Source organism: Sceloporus occidentalis, unplaced genomic scaffold (assembly GCF_023333645.1).
Source record: "Sceloporus occidentalis isolate IW3139 unplaced genomic scaffold, rSceOcc1.0.p SCAF_22, whole genome shotgun sequence".
Taxonomy (NCBI): domain Eukaryota; kingdom Metazoa; phylum Chordata; class Lepidosauria; order Squamata; family Phrynosomatidae; genus Sceloporus; species Sceloporus occidentalis.
The window spans coordinates 8788373-8800964 of NW_028317002.1; the positions used below are offsets into that span (position 1 = coordinate 8788373).

Here is a 12592-nt window from a genome sequence, read left to right on the forward strand (position 1 = left end):
CTGAGGAATGTTTCCAGCACCCTGTAGAAAGTATGCCATGAAGAATGAAGGCAGTTCTGAAGGCAAAAGGGGGTCCATCCCTGTACTAGCAAGGCGTACCTAATAACAGTTAGTGTATGTATCATTGGTGCAGTGCTGCTGGTGGTCCTGCAGTGCAAAATGAAGTCTAGATCTCTCCCTGAACATTGAGATAGTGCTGCTTTAGGTGAAAGGTCCAGAAGGTGTCAGGGACCTCCCCCTTTTGAAATGTCCCTGAATGTCATTTCAGAATTTTGTCCGAACAGTAGGAAAACAAAATTTGTCGCCCAAAAATGAATGTGGCAAAAACAAAAGGAAAATTCTGATTGAATCGATTTTGCTTTCCATACACAAGTCTAATGCATTGCCAGAGTAGAAATAAGTTTTCTTTTGCACTCAATTTGTGTTGGTAGCATTACCAAGCTGCATATGTATTCTAATTATAGTCACAGTACAATAATACATATACATTTGCCTACATTATGTATGACAAATGCAGTATGCAAATTTCATTTCAGGAAATTATGAAACTTTAGATGAACAAACTGTTTAGATGGAAATGTGAACATTTCCCCTAGAGCATACCTAAAGCAGGCACCAACAGGGTTTCACTGGGTCCAATCCTGGTAGTCATCTGGTTTGTTAGGATTACCTAACAAAAAAAGTTGAGAAAAAGTAAGCTTACTTGACATTGAAGGGGTTAAAAACATTAGTCATTCAATTGATGTTTTTAACTCTAGATATCGACTTTCAAATGCATGAGGATGGTTCTGCAGAATATCCAACTGTAACAATCCGACGAGAGATGGGTCCCGTTTGCAGAATGGTGAGCTATCAGGACGGGTAGTCGTGGGACGAATAGCGGAACAACAGCAGGAAAGTTCCAATAGTATAAACAGGTCATTGTCCGAGGTCGATGCAGGCAGCAAACATGCAAAAGTCCAAAAAGCAATCCGAAGTCAATCCAGGCGACAATCAGAGAGAGTAGTCAGGAACAAAGCAGGAGTCAGGAAACCAGTAAATCAGAATATAACACACTGAGTGATAACGTACGTACCACACAAGGGCTCAGATTAGAGTGAGTAGGGGGTTTAAATTTGGTGCCAAACAGCTGAAGCAAATAATTAGTCAATCCCCTAGAGTGAGGTACACAATTGCCGAGTATGGGATTCCCAGCCGCCATGATGGTGTGCATGTCCGGCGCACTCAATGCACCGAGGACAGGAGAAGAACTTCCACATGACCCCCGCCGCAGACCCTCAGCAGGAGAGATCGACGCCACGACGGCCGAGGACAGCGAAGAGGGTGATCCCCGACGGAGAGCAGCGCGGGAGGACCCGACGGCAGGCACCATCGAGGATGCCCCCACCGGAGGGAGCGGGACGCGCGACGGACGCACGGCAGCAGCGGAGCCCCCAGGACAGATCTTCCAGCGAAAGGTGACACCACCTCGTATGCACTTGACCCTTTGACCACCCCCCGGCTACTAAGCGTGCCTTAGATGTGTTCCTGCTAGAATAATAATGACCAATAAACAAAGCTTTTTTATTATTATTATTCTAGCAGCAACCCGAGAAACTGAATATGCATGCTTTTTAGGTTGTGCGCTGCCCTATTTTGTATTTTTTTTTTGTGCCGTGCATATTTGTGGGTTCTGACCAAACCTTAGGGTTGAGCAAGCCCTTCAGCCCACACAGGCACCTTGTTAATGGTGTCCAGAGAAGGCTTCAAATTGCTCGAGAGTGTCTTTTGGGTTAAAAGGCAAAGCTCCTTGGTAAGCACTATAGCCATGAAAAATTAAATAGGACTCGCCAAACCTGGGGTACTTTGACGTAGTAGCTGGCTAAGCAATATACAGCCATATAGTGAGAAGTAGTCTGCAGTATTTATGCCTAAAAAAGGTGTTTTTTGAATAGAATTTGCTGGGTAAGCATGAAGTTTTTGACTGATCTCCCTCTACTTTGCAGTGGAGCCTCTTGTAGATTATGGCTATATATGGCTGACAAGCAGGAGCGGGCTGGAAAAGCCCATGCTAAACGTTCAATACTGTAGTGACCCAAAAGATTGGCGAATGATGTAAAAGGCAGTAATGCTTTATGGACACAATTGGGTCATGTGCAATACACAAAAAGCACATAAAAGACGTCACTATATGAAACTGCAAGTCAAATACAGAGAAAAATGTTTATGTCACATCCACCCCAAGGCTTACTGGGGAGTATTATGTATAAAACCCTAGATCAATCTTATAATACAATTATTCAGGGATCTCATCTGGGTTTCAAACACAGTAGGTAAACGATGTCTCCAGTGACTTCTCCCGCATAGACATGCTCCTAATATAAGGGAAACCTGGCACCAGAAGGACCAGCCCTGCGGTTGTTTATTATTATATATTGATTTATATAGCGTTGTCATATTTCACACTGATATACAATGTCAATGTGGGCAAATTACTGTATAAAGCTCCTAAAGCTGAAATCATATCCGGGTATATTTTTCACACGACTGCTTGTAAACCCATGTATGAAAATATTTTGTTTGGGATTTAATTTTTTTTTCATACTCCCACGATGCTATTTCAACAGTAACATTTTGAAATGCCTTCTTGCGGATTGTGTCGATGAAAGTGGTGATTTACTTTTGTTCTAATAGCATGTAAAATGTTGAGGCACAAGGGGTGCATGACTCTGTTCAGTAAACAGCATTATAAGAATGCAATTTTGCATTATTTCTCAGAGCCTCAGCTAAATCAGCTCAGACCTCAGCACTATTCATTTGAAAATATGCCAAGTTATTGGAACAATAAATACATTATACAAATAAAACTGAAGCGGAGAGGCTAGGAGTAATGGAATAAAGCAGGCATCTACTAAATCTGAAATGCCCAATCAGGCAAGGCAACTCACATGCTGTTTCTCTAGCTAAAATGTATTTGAACTGGAGCAATGACAGAAACTATGCATACGCATGGCTCTTTTTATATCTTCCACATTAGCCAGCTAATCAAGCAGATCATGCTGTTAACTCCTCTAGCACTGCAGACATAACACAGCTTGCTGAGAAAACAGAGCTGTATTGCTGTACTGCAGTTACTCAACTAAATGGAATAGCTCCCCGATTGAGTTCTGTAAGGGCAGTAGGGCTGCAACAACTAATCGAAAAAATTTATAATAATCGATAATGAAAATCTTTGCCAACAAATTTCATTACCGATTAGTTGAATCGATTTTATCGATTATAAGATGAGGGTTTTTTCAGAGCCAATGCTCCTGAAAAATACCCCTCATTTTATAATCCGACCTCAAATAGAACGCTGCAGGGGACCAGATCCTCCTCTCTGACAGCCGGTGGGGGTGTCTGTGCGATGAAGTTCGGATGCGATTCTTCGGTTCATTCAATGTCTCTCACAGCAGTTACTACTTCCCAGTCCCTCCCTGCAGTCACTCTGATGATTGGCCCCGCCCCTTTCTTCTTCCCAGTCCCTCCCTGCAGTGACACTGACGATTGGCCCTGCCCCTTTCCTTACAGCGTCCACACTGCTCAGCAACTCATCTAACAGTAAGTATAAAATTTATATTTGGGCTGCTGAAAGTTAGGGGAGGTGGGGGTTAATTTAAGGGCAGTTTTGGTTAATGGGGTCATTAGGGTTAATTTAGGGACAGTTTTGGTTAATGGGGTGTATAGGGTTAATTTAGGGGCAGTTATGGTTGATGGGGTCTTTAGGACTGAGAGTTAATTTAATTAATTTAATAAGATTAACCTAAGGTGCAGTTAGAGGTAAAGGGGTGAAAACTAAGGGGAATCTAACTCCTGGGGTCAGTGAAGATTAATATTGTATTTATTTATAAGAATATTGTGTCAGTGTGCTGTGAAGGAGTCTGTGAATCTATGAGGGCAGTATGGCATATCTGGGGGGTATAAGGCATATCTGGGGGTATAAGGCCTATAGGGTATATAAGGCATATGTGGGGAGGGCAGAGTGGCATATGTGAGAGGCATTTGGCATATCTGGGGGTATGTGGCATACCTGGGAGGCAGTGTGGCAAGCCTGGGCTCAAATGTGCATTTTTATAATTTTTTTTTATTCTGCTCTTAATTTAAATTATTTTAAATAAATGAAACATTTACATTTATTTTTTTTTATCTGATTAATCGAAAAAATATATATGAAAATAATCGTTAGTTGCAGCCCTAAAGGACAGATAGCATGTTTGATAAATATATATGTATAATCGGTAGGTACTGTGAATCTATTGACTGGGAAAATAAATTATGGTGGGAGGTATTGTAGCAAAGGCTGGGATTTGTAACCTATGTGTCTTCACACTCTGTAGAGATGTGTGAATGAACGTAGGGCACCATTCTGCTTGTGGAGGTGTGGAGCAGTACATACCTAGAGAAGGTGAATTTATCGTGGGACATACCTGCACAGGCCAACATGAAGGTTGAAGTTAACCCCCTGTTTTGCCATGTTACAGATGTTAACAATCCCTAACATGTCAAAAGGTCTGTTGTCAACCCTCCATGATACAATGAAGTATTCTTTATGGATAGCATTTGCGTGCAATAGCATTTGTTTTAAACAAGATTTGTTAGATATTCAATAAGTGAGTACAGAGGTGACAAAAAAATCTAAAATCACAAAATAAAAAAAACACAAAAAAAGATAAAAGCCATGGATATAACCAATGGGAAAAAGGAAGCGGGGAACCGTGCAACTAATAAAAGGTGCCTCAGGAAGGTGTTCATCCTTACTGTATATAACGTCGCTGAATGAAAAAGAATGAAGCAGCACATTTGCTTCAGTACCATACATGGGTACGAGTGACAATTTAATGGTCCAGTGTTTCAGTACAGAATGCAAACAGGTGTGATGAAACCAGACAGCATTGTCTCATTCAGTATGGGGAAAATAAATGTGGTAGGCAAGAGTCCAGTCACTGCCTAAGAGCATACAGAAACATGCAGGGCTTATGCTTAGATGACAAGTAAATTTGCTTTATTTAATTCTGAATAAATACGATCACACTCTTTAAGATAAATACTATCACACTCCTTAAGAGATGGACTATTTCCACTTATGGAAGCCTTTTATTATACCTTATCTGTCATGTTACTTAAAGCAATTTACAATTAATGCATTTACTACATATGAGAATGAATGCCAGGGGATGCTCACTTGAACAACATGTCAGCCTTTACCAATTTCGACTGAATTCAGCCATATGTCAGTTGTTCAGTTTATGGCATTTCACATTTATGTGAAGCTACCAGTTTCAGGTTCTATATGAGCACTTTACTTACTGCCAGTTTGTGATGTTTAGCCATGCTGACCATATGCTGAGCCAGAGTATTGAGTAGCCGTGTTCGCAAGGAAAGATCATCAAAATCATGACGGAATGGGAAGGCAATGCTGTCAATGACAATCAGCTTGACCTGAGGAGAAAAGCCAGAGATTCAGAAGAAAAAAAAAAAAACACAAACAGCATCAACTGGCAACATGCAAAAAGTGAGGACATCACTTACAGCTACAATACAGATATGACATTAGAGACAATCTTAAAGGTTAAATGCGGTCTTACGTTTAACAAGGCACTCAACCTGCTACGAGAGCCTTGTATCTATTTGATTTCATCCTATTCTCCTGAAAGGCCATACCACTTACTTACCACTAGTTCTTCAATTAGATACCTAATATTAAACTGCATTTAAACATCCGACTCTTTGGCTTTAAAGCAAGTTATGGCTCTTATGGCCCTATCAAATATACTTCCCTTCTGTACTTTTTGTCATAGTCTTTGTATTCTCACTGAGCTCTGCAGAGTAGCCACACAGAAATATACAAGACTACTGTTTCCCTTTTCAATTCATCAGTACGTTAGGTGGTATAGCATGCAGGTGGGATCTATGGGTTTCCTCTTGTTTCAATGATAAATCTTACAGCTTGTATTGGAATGAGTGCTTGCAATACAGTATCTGTGGGCATTTACGCAAATTCAGATATCCGGTAGTGATGCAGGATAGAAGTCAAGAAGCAACTGCTGGGAGAGTAAACATTCTCCCTGGATTCTGGAAAGCTACAAACACTGATCTCGGGGGTGAAGCGCAGACATTTAGTTACCCTCTGATGGGGAAGACAGGGTGCACAGCACTATACAAATAGTGATTATAGATGAACATTACTTTGTCTAGTCAATTGCTCTATCCATACAAATGGGAGTTTTTGATTGTTTTCCTGTTTATATTAGGGTGTTGCAATACATTATTCTATACATTAACCAGGTGTCCAGCTGCCCTCACTTAAAAATGTCTTACGTGTAAAGCATCCATTCTTTAATTACAATGTACTTAAATGACACATCATTTATTTGTAGGCCTGCATGTACATTGCAGAACTCCTTTGAGTGCCAGAGGTCTCACCAACCCCCCCTCCCCTCCTAGGAGGCAGGGACATTTTCAATAATTTACTATACTCTATTTACAATATACTATTTTGGGGGGGCAGAAGTTCAGCTTTTCATTGGTAGCTGACCTGAGTTACGTTTTGCATTGTGTGAGAAGATATGAAGTCTTAAGTACTACTAAACTACTATTAAATACTACTTTCATACTATATTATTTTATAAAACAAATTTTCCAGATTGTATATAAGGGAAATAACACAAGCACAAGTTTACCTCCTTTTTATTGACCCTGCGAGTCACAAACAACTTTGTAATTTTTTTACTTTTGGATATATTTCTGGATATATGATTATGTATTTCTCAAATGTTATCTGAAGAAAAAAACTTATTACATATGACTCTCCAAAGCCTCCTTAATAACACAATACCAAGACCCCACAGCAATCACGTAACTTCCATGAACAAAGGAATTGCTCTAGGTCTAGGCATATCTATTGATACTACATCCTGGCCTACCAGGAACATGATATAATATACAAAATCATATTTTGTCATGTCTCCTGAACACATATATATACCACTTACGTGGTAGCATTACATGAAAGATCAGTTAGGGGGCAATTTTATTATGGTGTCTCAAAACTAGCACTCAAATAATTAAACAACTTAGTGATTTTATCTAGGGGTTAGGTTGGAGTTAGGGGATAGAGTAAGGGAAAGTGTTAGGTATGGTTAGACGCTAGGGTTATGTTACAGTTACTATATAGTGTTAGTGGTAGAAATGATGAGATCAGGTCACTGGCTGTTGATCAGATCACTGGCTGTTGATCAGATCACTTGAAAGTAACAGGTATAGGTCACTGACTAAATATATTTTTTTTTGGGGGGGGGTTTCCCCACCATGGATGAACTCACCTTATTTATGACAGCTGTCAATGATGGGAGGGGTTATCAAGGGGCAATCATAATGATCAGATCACACCTATCGTTTAGGAGTGATTTGATTAGAATCAGCAAGCTCCTGGCTGGCTCTGCTGCACTTTGAACTGCTGCAGAGCTAACGGACAGCAACTGCCTTGGAAGCACTTTTAACTTCGCTGCTGTTTATCTATATCAGTACTCATGCGTTAACATAGGAGCACAGCATTGATTTTCACTGCAATGCTGCAATTGCAAACAGGAGGGCTGAGATGGAGAAAAGTGCAGCTATGTATGCCCTACGTAGCTGGGTCACTTTGTCTGCTCTGTAGGACATATGTAGATGGCACTCTAGGGGTTAACAGCCTATGTATTTGTACAATTCCCTATATATATATACTTATTACTTCTTAACCTTCTTAAACCCCCAAATGTTTCTAAGGAAAATTACACGTTATACAGCATTTTGTTCAAATTTATTATTGAGACTTCAACTGGTGCTTTAATTTTGGATAAACACATTTAAAATGCATTTAAATCATCTCATCCATGAGGTCACTTTGTTTTTGATCAGTGCCTAGAAGAGAATTATTTATAATGCATACGAGCTGAGAATCTTGTAATTATACCCTAAGTGCATGGTGATAAAGGAGGGAAATTATACAACAGTAACAGACACCAACAGGGCAGCTGACAGAAACTAATGTTATAGCTAACTTAAGAAGAAAGTACAGCGATATTTTATGCTCACATAGGGTTTATATAAATTACATAGCATGGAATTGCAAATTGCATCTTGATTACACCACATATGTAATTTTCATGAAATTTAACCATCAGGCCTGGTTTAGCCCATGCTCCAGTGGAAGACTATGTCATTTGGCGGGCCAGTGGCAATAAAGTGCCTACCTACTCATCACCAGTCTGGCCCTGGCAAATGTTTAGCCAATTATCTGACTGCCCTTGCTGGCACAGGTGATGGTTTTCACTTAGTGGATTAAACTAGTATGAGTTTTAGAGAGATTTTTGATTGCCTTCATCTGGATCAACCTAATTACTGTCTTCCTAAAATGGTTTCATTTGATGATATTTTTGTCTGACACAATGGTGGAAATGATGATAACCAAAGCAAATTATTTTCGGAATAACTGCCAACCAACAGGGGCAGTGCTTCATTTATGCACAGACTATGAACTGTATGCTATTTGGGAATATATTAGTTCAATGGCATGTTTCTGAACACAGCCATATTTTACTTTGTGGCAGAGCAGAAAAACAACGTATACTTATACAAAAAAAAAAAACAGAGAAAAATTCTAAACACAAATAATAGCGTATGGTTGAAATTTATGGCAGACAGTCTCCCTTGGAGACAGAATTCAGGACTGAACTGGCACCCATCTGGCAAAACGCCATACTGTTTAACAGACTATTCTGCTGTCACGCTAAAAGGAACATGGCTAAGCAGCTGTTCAGAGGTTTTTAAAGAGAAAACCTCTGCAGGGTAATGGGAGATGAGATGAAATAATTGAATGAACAAAAATAAAAGCATTACATGACTTGCTTTAAACATGTAGTCTCAGTTATAAAACAATGTTTCTCTGATTATAATATGGCTGTGTGTTATTTTAGGATTTAGCATTATTAATTTACTTAGGTCATATAAACCAGATACCAGATTCACCGTCACTTTAAAATAGACCAAAAAAAACACAAATCGGGATGCTGCTTTATAAAGTCATTAGTCTTTGGCGCCCCCTGCTGGCAGTAACATTATGTCAACATTACAAGAAAAAAACAAAAAACACTACCCTCTACTCTAATCTTTAAAACAGACAAACATTCTCATCATATAACTCAAAAAGCTATTGCACCGCATGACTGTTTGAATGATTGTTGATGAAACTTTTTATTGTACAGCACAAGTATCTATTCCCCACCACCGCTCTTACTTTCACCTATCCTCTTCCATAACCCCTCTATGATGTAGCAGGGGAGGCAATCTTGGTTTTCTTGCAAAACTTTCAGAAATCAAAATTATAATAAAAAATAAGTACAAAAAAATAAAGGAGGTTAAACCTCATATGTATCGTGACACGATACACCTGGATCAGCCTCATCTAGGACTGAGGCTATTGTACAGTTGTTTTGTACAGCAGTAATGTCATGGCAAGAAGAGGTACAAATGTTGAGTAGTACAAGTCAGTAAGCTGTTGTTGATTAAGGTCACAGGGGTTTGTGTAGATTTATTAATAGCTCCTATTATGTACGAGCTATGAAAAGGTTGTAGGATAAAAATGGTGGTCAGGCAGAGCGAAGGGAATCTTGTAGGGCTGTGTCGGGAAGTTGGTAACGGGGGAGACAACAGTCTACATATAGCAGAGGTAGTTGGATTGTTGATGGGTATATTATAGCAACCCATGATTTGTGTGGGGACGGTAAAAGAAGAGAAAGTGGGAGATTATAATGTAGGATGCAATACCAGGGGGCTGGTAACCACCATAGAGGTCAGAAGAATGAATATGAATAATATGAGTGTATTCCATTTTTTTTTAAACATCAGTGTATATTCATTATTGGAATTGCAAAAAAAATACACCAGATTCTATTGTCTGGAAGCTCTAATTTTGTTATGTGATGGATTACAAGGAAAAATACTTTTCTCTCCTTTCTTTAAATAAAAAACCCAAACATCTGTCTACCAGTTTGCAAGTAGTTTGTGTTGCCTAGCTACCAGCTTGTTCACAAGTTGGATAATTTAGCAACGTCTTCATTGTGTCGGGATCTGACATAAATACATCATGTGGTAATGGCAGGCAGTTGACGTGTCCATGGTTATGCCATTAAATGGTGATCATCCAGTTTTGTATAATTCTGCATCCTCTTTCAAATCATGCATCCATTTAACAGCAAGGCAAACCAAGAAAACTTTTTGGAACAAAAAGCACCATTAAAAAAGCAGGGTGTTATGAATTTAGGTGGAAACAGAAATAGTTTAGACTTTATCAGGTTAAGTTTTAATTGTCGCGGAGACATCCATGAAGAGACAGCTGTAAGGTGAGTGGGAGCCCACTTTCCCATGTTCTAAGAGTATTCTTCCCTGGATGCTAACTTTATTGTTGAGTCATGTTACAAGGAAACATAGCGTTTGGTGGCAGATAAGGGCGATTTGGCCAATCCAGTCAGCCCATTTACCTGCTGTGTAACCGCAAACACTGATTGGTTCTTGGTCCTGTTATTATGTCCAGGGTGACTCAATGCCTGTCCCATGTGTGCTTAAATTCTCTCAACCATGTCTGCTAGATAGGGTACCAATGTTACCAAGAAATACAAAGCAAGGCACCGCATAGGGTTTCTCACAAAATCTAGTCTTTATATATGTTTCAGATAATAATCTTTTTTTTTTTGCTACACAAAATCTGTTTATCAACTGTAGATGATGAGTCTATTAATGAGAATACCCTGTTTTCTATGGATCGACAGGCCGTTTTCCATGTACTTGAAGGAGCATCTGACAGATGTGCACCCAATTCATTTTGTTCGCCCGGTATACGGATTACGTCAAACAGCAAATATTGCCACACTGTGTCTTACCTTTGAATGCTGTGCTAGGAAGTGAGGGAGAAAGTGCATTTGAGCAAGAAGCTCTATGTAGTCATGGCAATGAAAGAAATAAATATGTGACATTATATTGTTGAGCGTGAAGGTCTGCATAGCTTTTATGTAGTCTGAAAAAGAAACATTTCCACAAAATGTCAATTTCTGAGGTGAAAAGAAAAACTTCTATTTTAGTTAAATTGATTTTGTTTAAAAAAAAAATCTGCACAAGGGTACAATTATGATATAAAGAGGAAACATGTATGATAACTAGATGGAACTTTACCAATTGAAGACTTACCATTTGACTCTTACTTTAAATGAATATTTTTTTCTAAATAACCCAAGGCCCATGTTTTATCTATTCCGTTTAAAATGAATAGATAATTGGATAAAAATGAAAAATAATATTTTCATTGTTGGGAAGTCATGTGCCTCTCCAGTCATACATCATGCATCATACAATTAAGCAATGGTTTCAAAGTATGTGAAGGCCTTTCTACATGGATGTCAGATGTGTACAATATAGTTAGAATATAATACAGATCATTATGTTATATGAAGTGGTAATAAGAGTTTGTGTAAACGTGTCTTTATGTGAGGTCTGTATATAATAAATAAATAATAATAACAAACGTCTGTAAGAGGTTTCATTCACTTAATCATAACTTAATCGTATAAATAATTCTACCATATGTCATGGTTAGCTATGTACAAACTTCACATTAAATACATTGTAGGTTTGCGGCAGAACACAAGAAAAGCTCATTTTTACACAAAACTCTGTATTGCACCTGTCATGGAATAAAAACTTTCTGAAGAAAAAAAAGATTCAGCCACCATAGGAATTGAAATTATAGCTGCGTAGTACAGTTAGAGGCACAGTGTTTTCCATTGCAAAAAATACTTTATACAAAACTTAGTATTGTACCACAGCAGCATAGGCTGGGATATGGGCTGTAAAGTGTGCAGAACATCTAATGGAAACATCTTTGTAAGGCTTAATTGTCGGGGAATATGCCATAATAAAATCTAGAATTCAGTAACCGTATACTTTATACAAGATCAACTGTGTCTATACCCATTAAATATTAAAACACATACCTTCATGTCGATGGGCTTGTGTAATAAGGTTACAGTGGTGAACACATGCATTAGCAATATCCACCAGTCTTTCCACCAAGAAAGTGCTCTCTGTATCAATATAAATAGTTTCACCATCCACACCTCCAAAGCACTCTGGGATCTGCACATCTACGGCTAGCTGCATGCTATAGAGACAAAGAGAAAAAAAAAGTTAAATATATAACATATGTTAATCTTCAATAGTCAATCATTTTAGTGTAGGCTCTGTTGTTCAGACACACAGGTGAATTGTACAGCATTTTTAAAAATGAGAACCCCACCTCACTCAGAAAGCACACTCTTCATCAACCTCAAACCCATAGACACCATGAATTTATACAAGAAATAAAAGAATGGTGCAACTCTTGTGAAAAGTATTGCAGAAATTAACACAAAGAGCAAGTCAAAGTAAAATGTCCTTACTGCAAAAAAAAAAAGTAAAGGTTATGCACAAATGCTCCATATTTAGTATAACAACACTATTTAGCTAATTGAAACTAGTTAAATGTACCTACAGGATTTTTACG

General features: G+C 38.6%; 1 protein-coding gene across 1 annotated transcript in view; it reads right to left on the reverse strand.

The window, feature by feature from the left end:
- Positions 1–12592, reverse strand: part of LOC149300966 (DNA repair protein RAD51 homolog 3-like) — a 28802-nt gene that overhangs the window by 12782 nt on the left and 3428 nt on the right. Inside the window, exons 3-6 of the mRNA XM_089484497.1 lie at positions 12045–12211; positions 10938–11071; positions 5326–5457; positions 604–670 (exon numbers count right to left, since the gene is read on the reverse strand). Coding sequence (XP_089340623.1) covers positions 604–670; positions 5326–5457; positions 10938–11071; positions 12045–12211 — 500 coding nt within the window. The remainder of the gene's footprint in view (positions 1–603; positions 671–5325; positions 5458–10937; positions 11072–12044; positions 12212–12592) is intronic.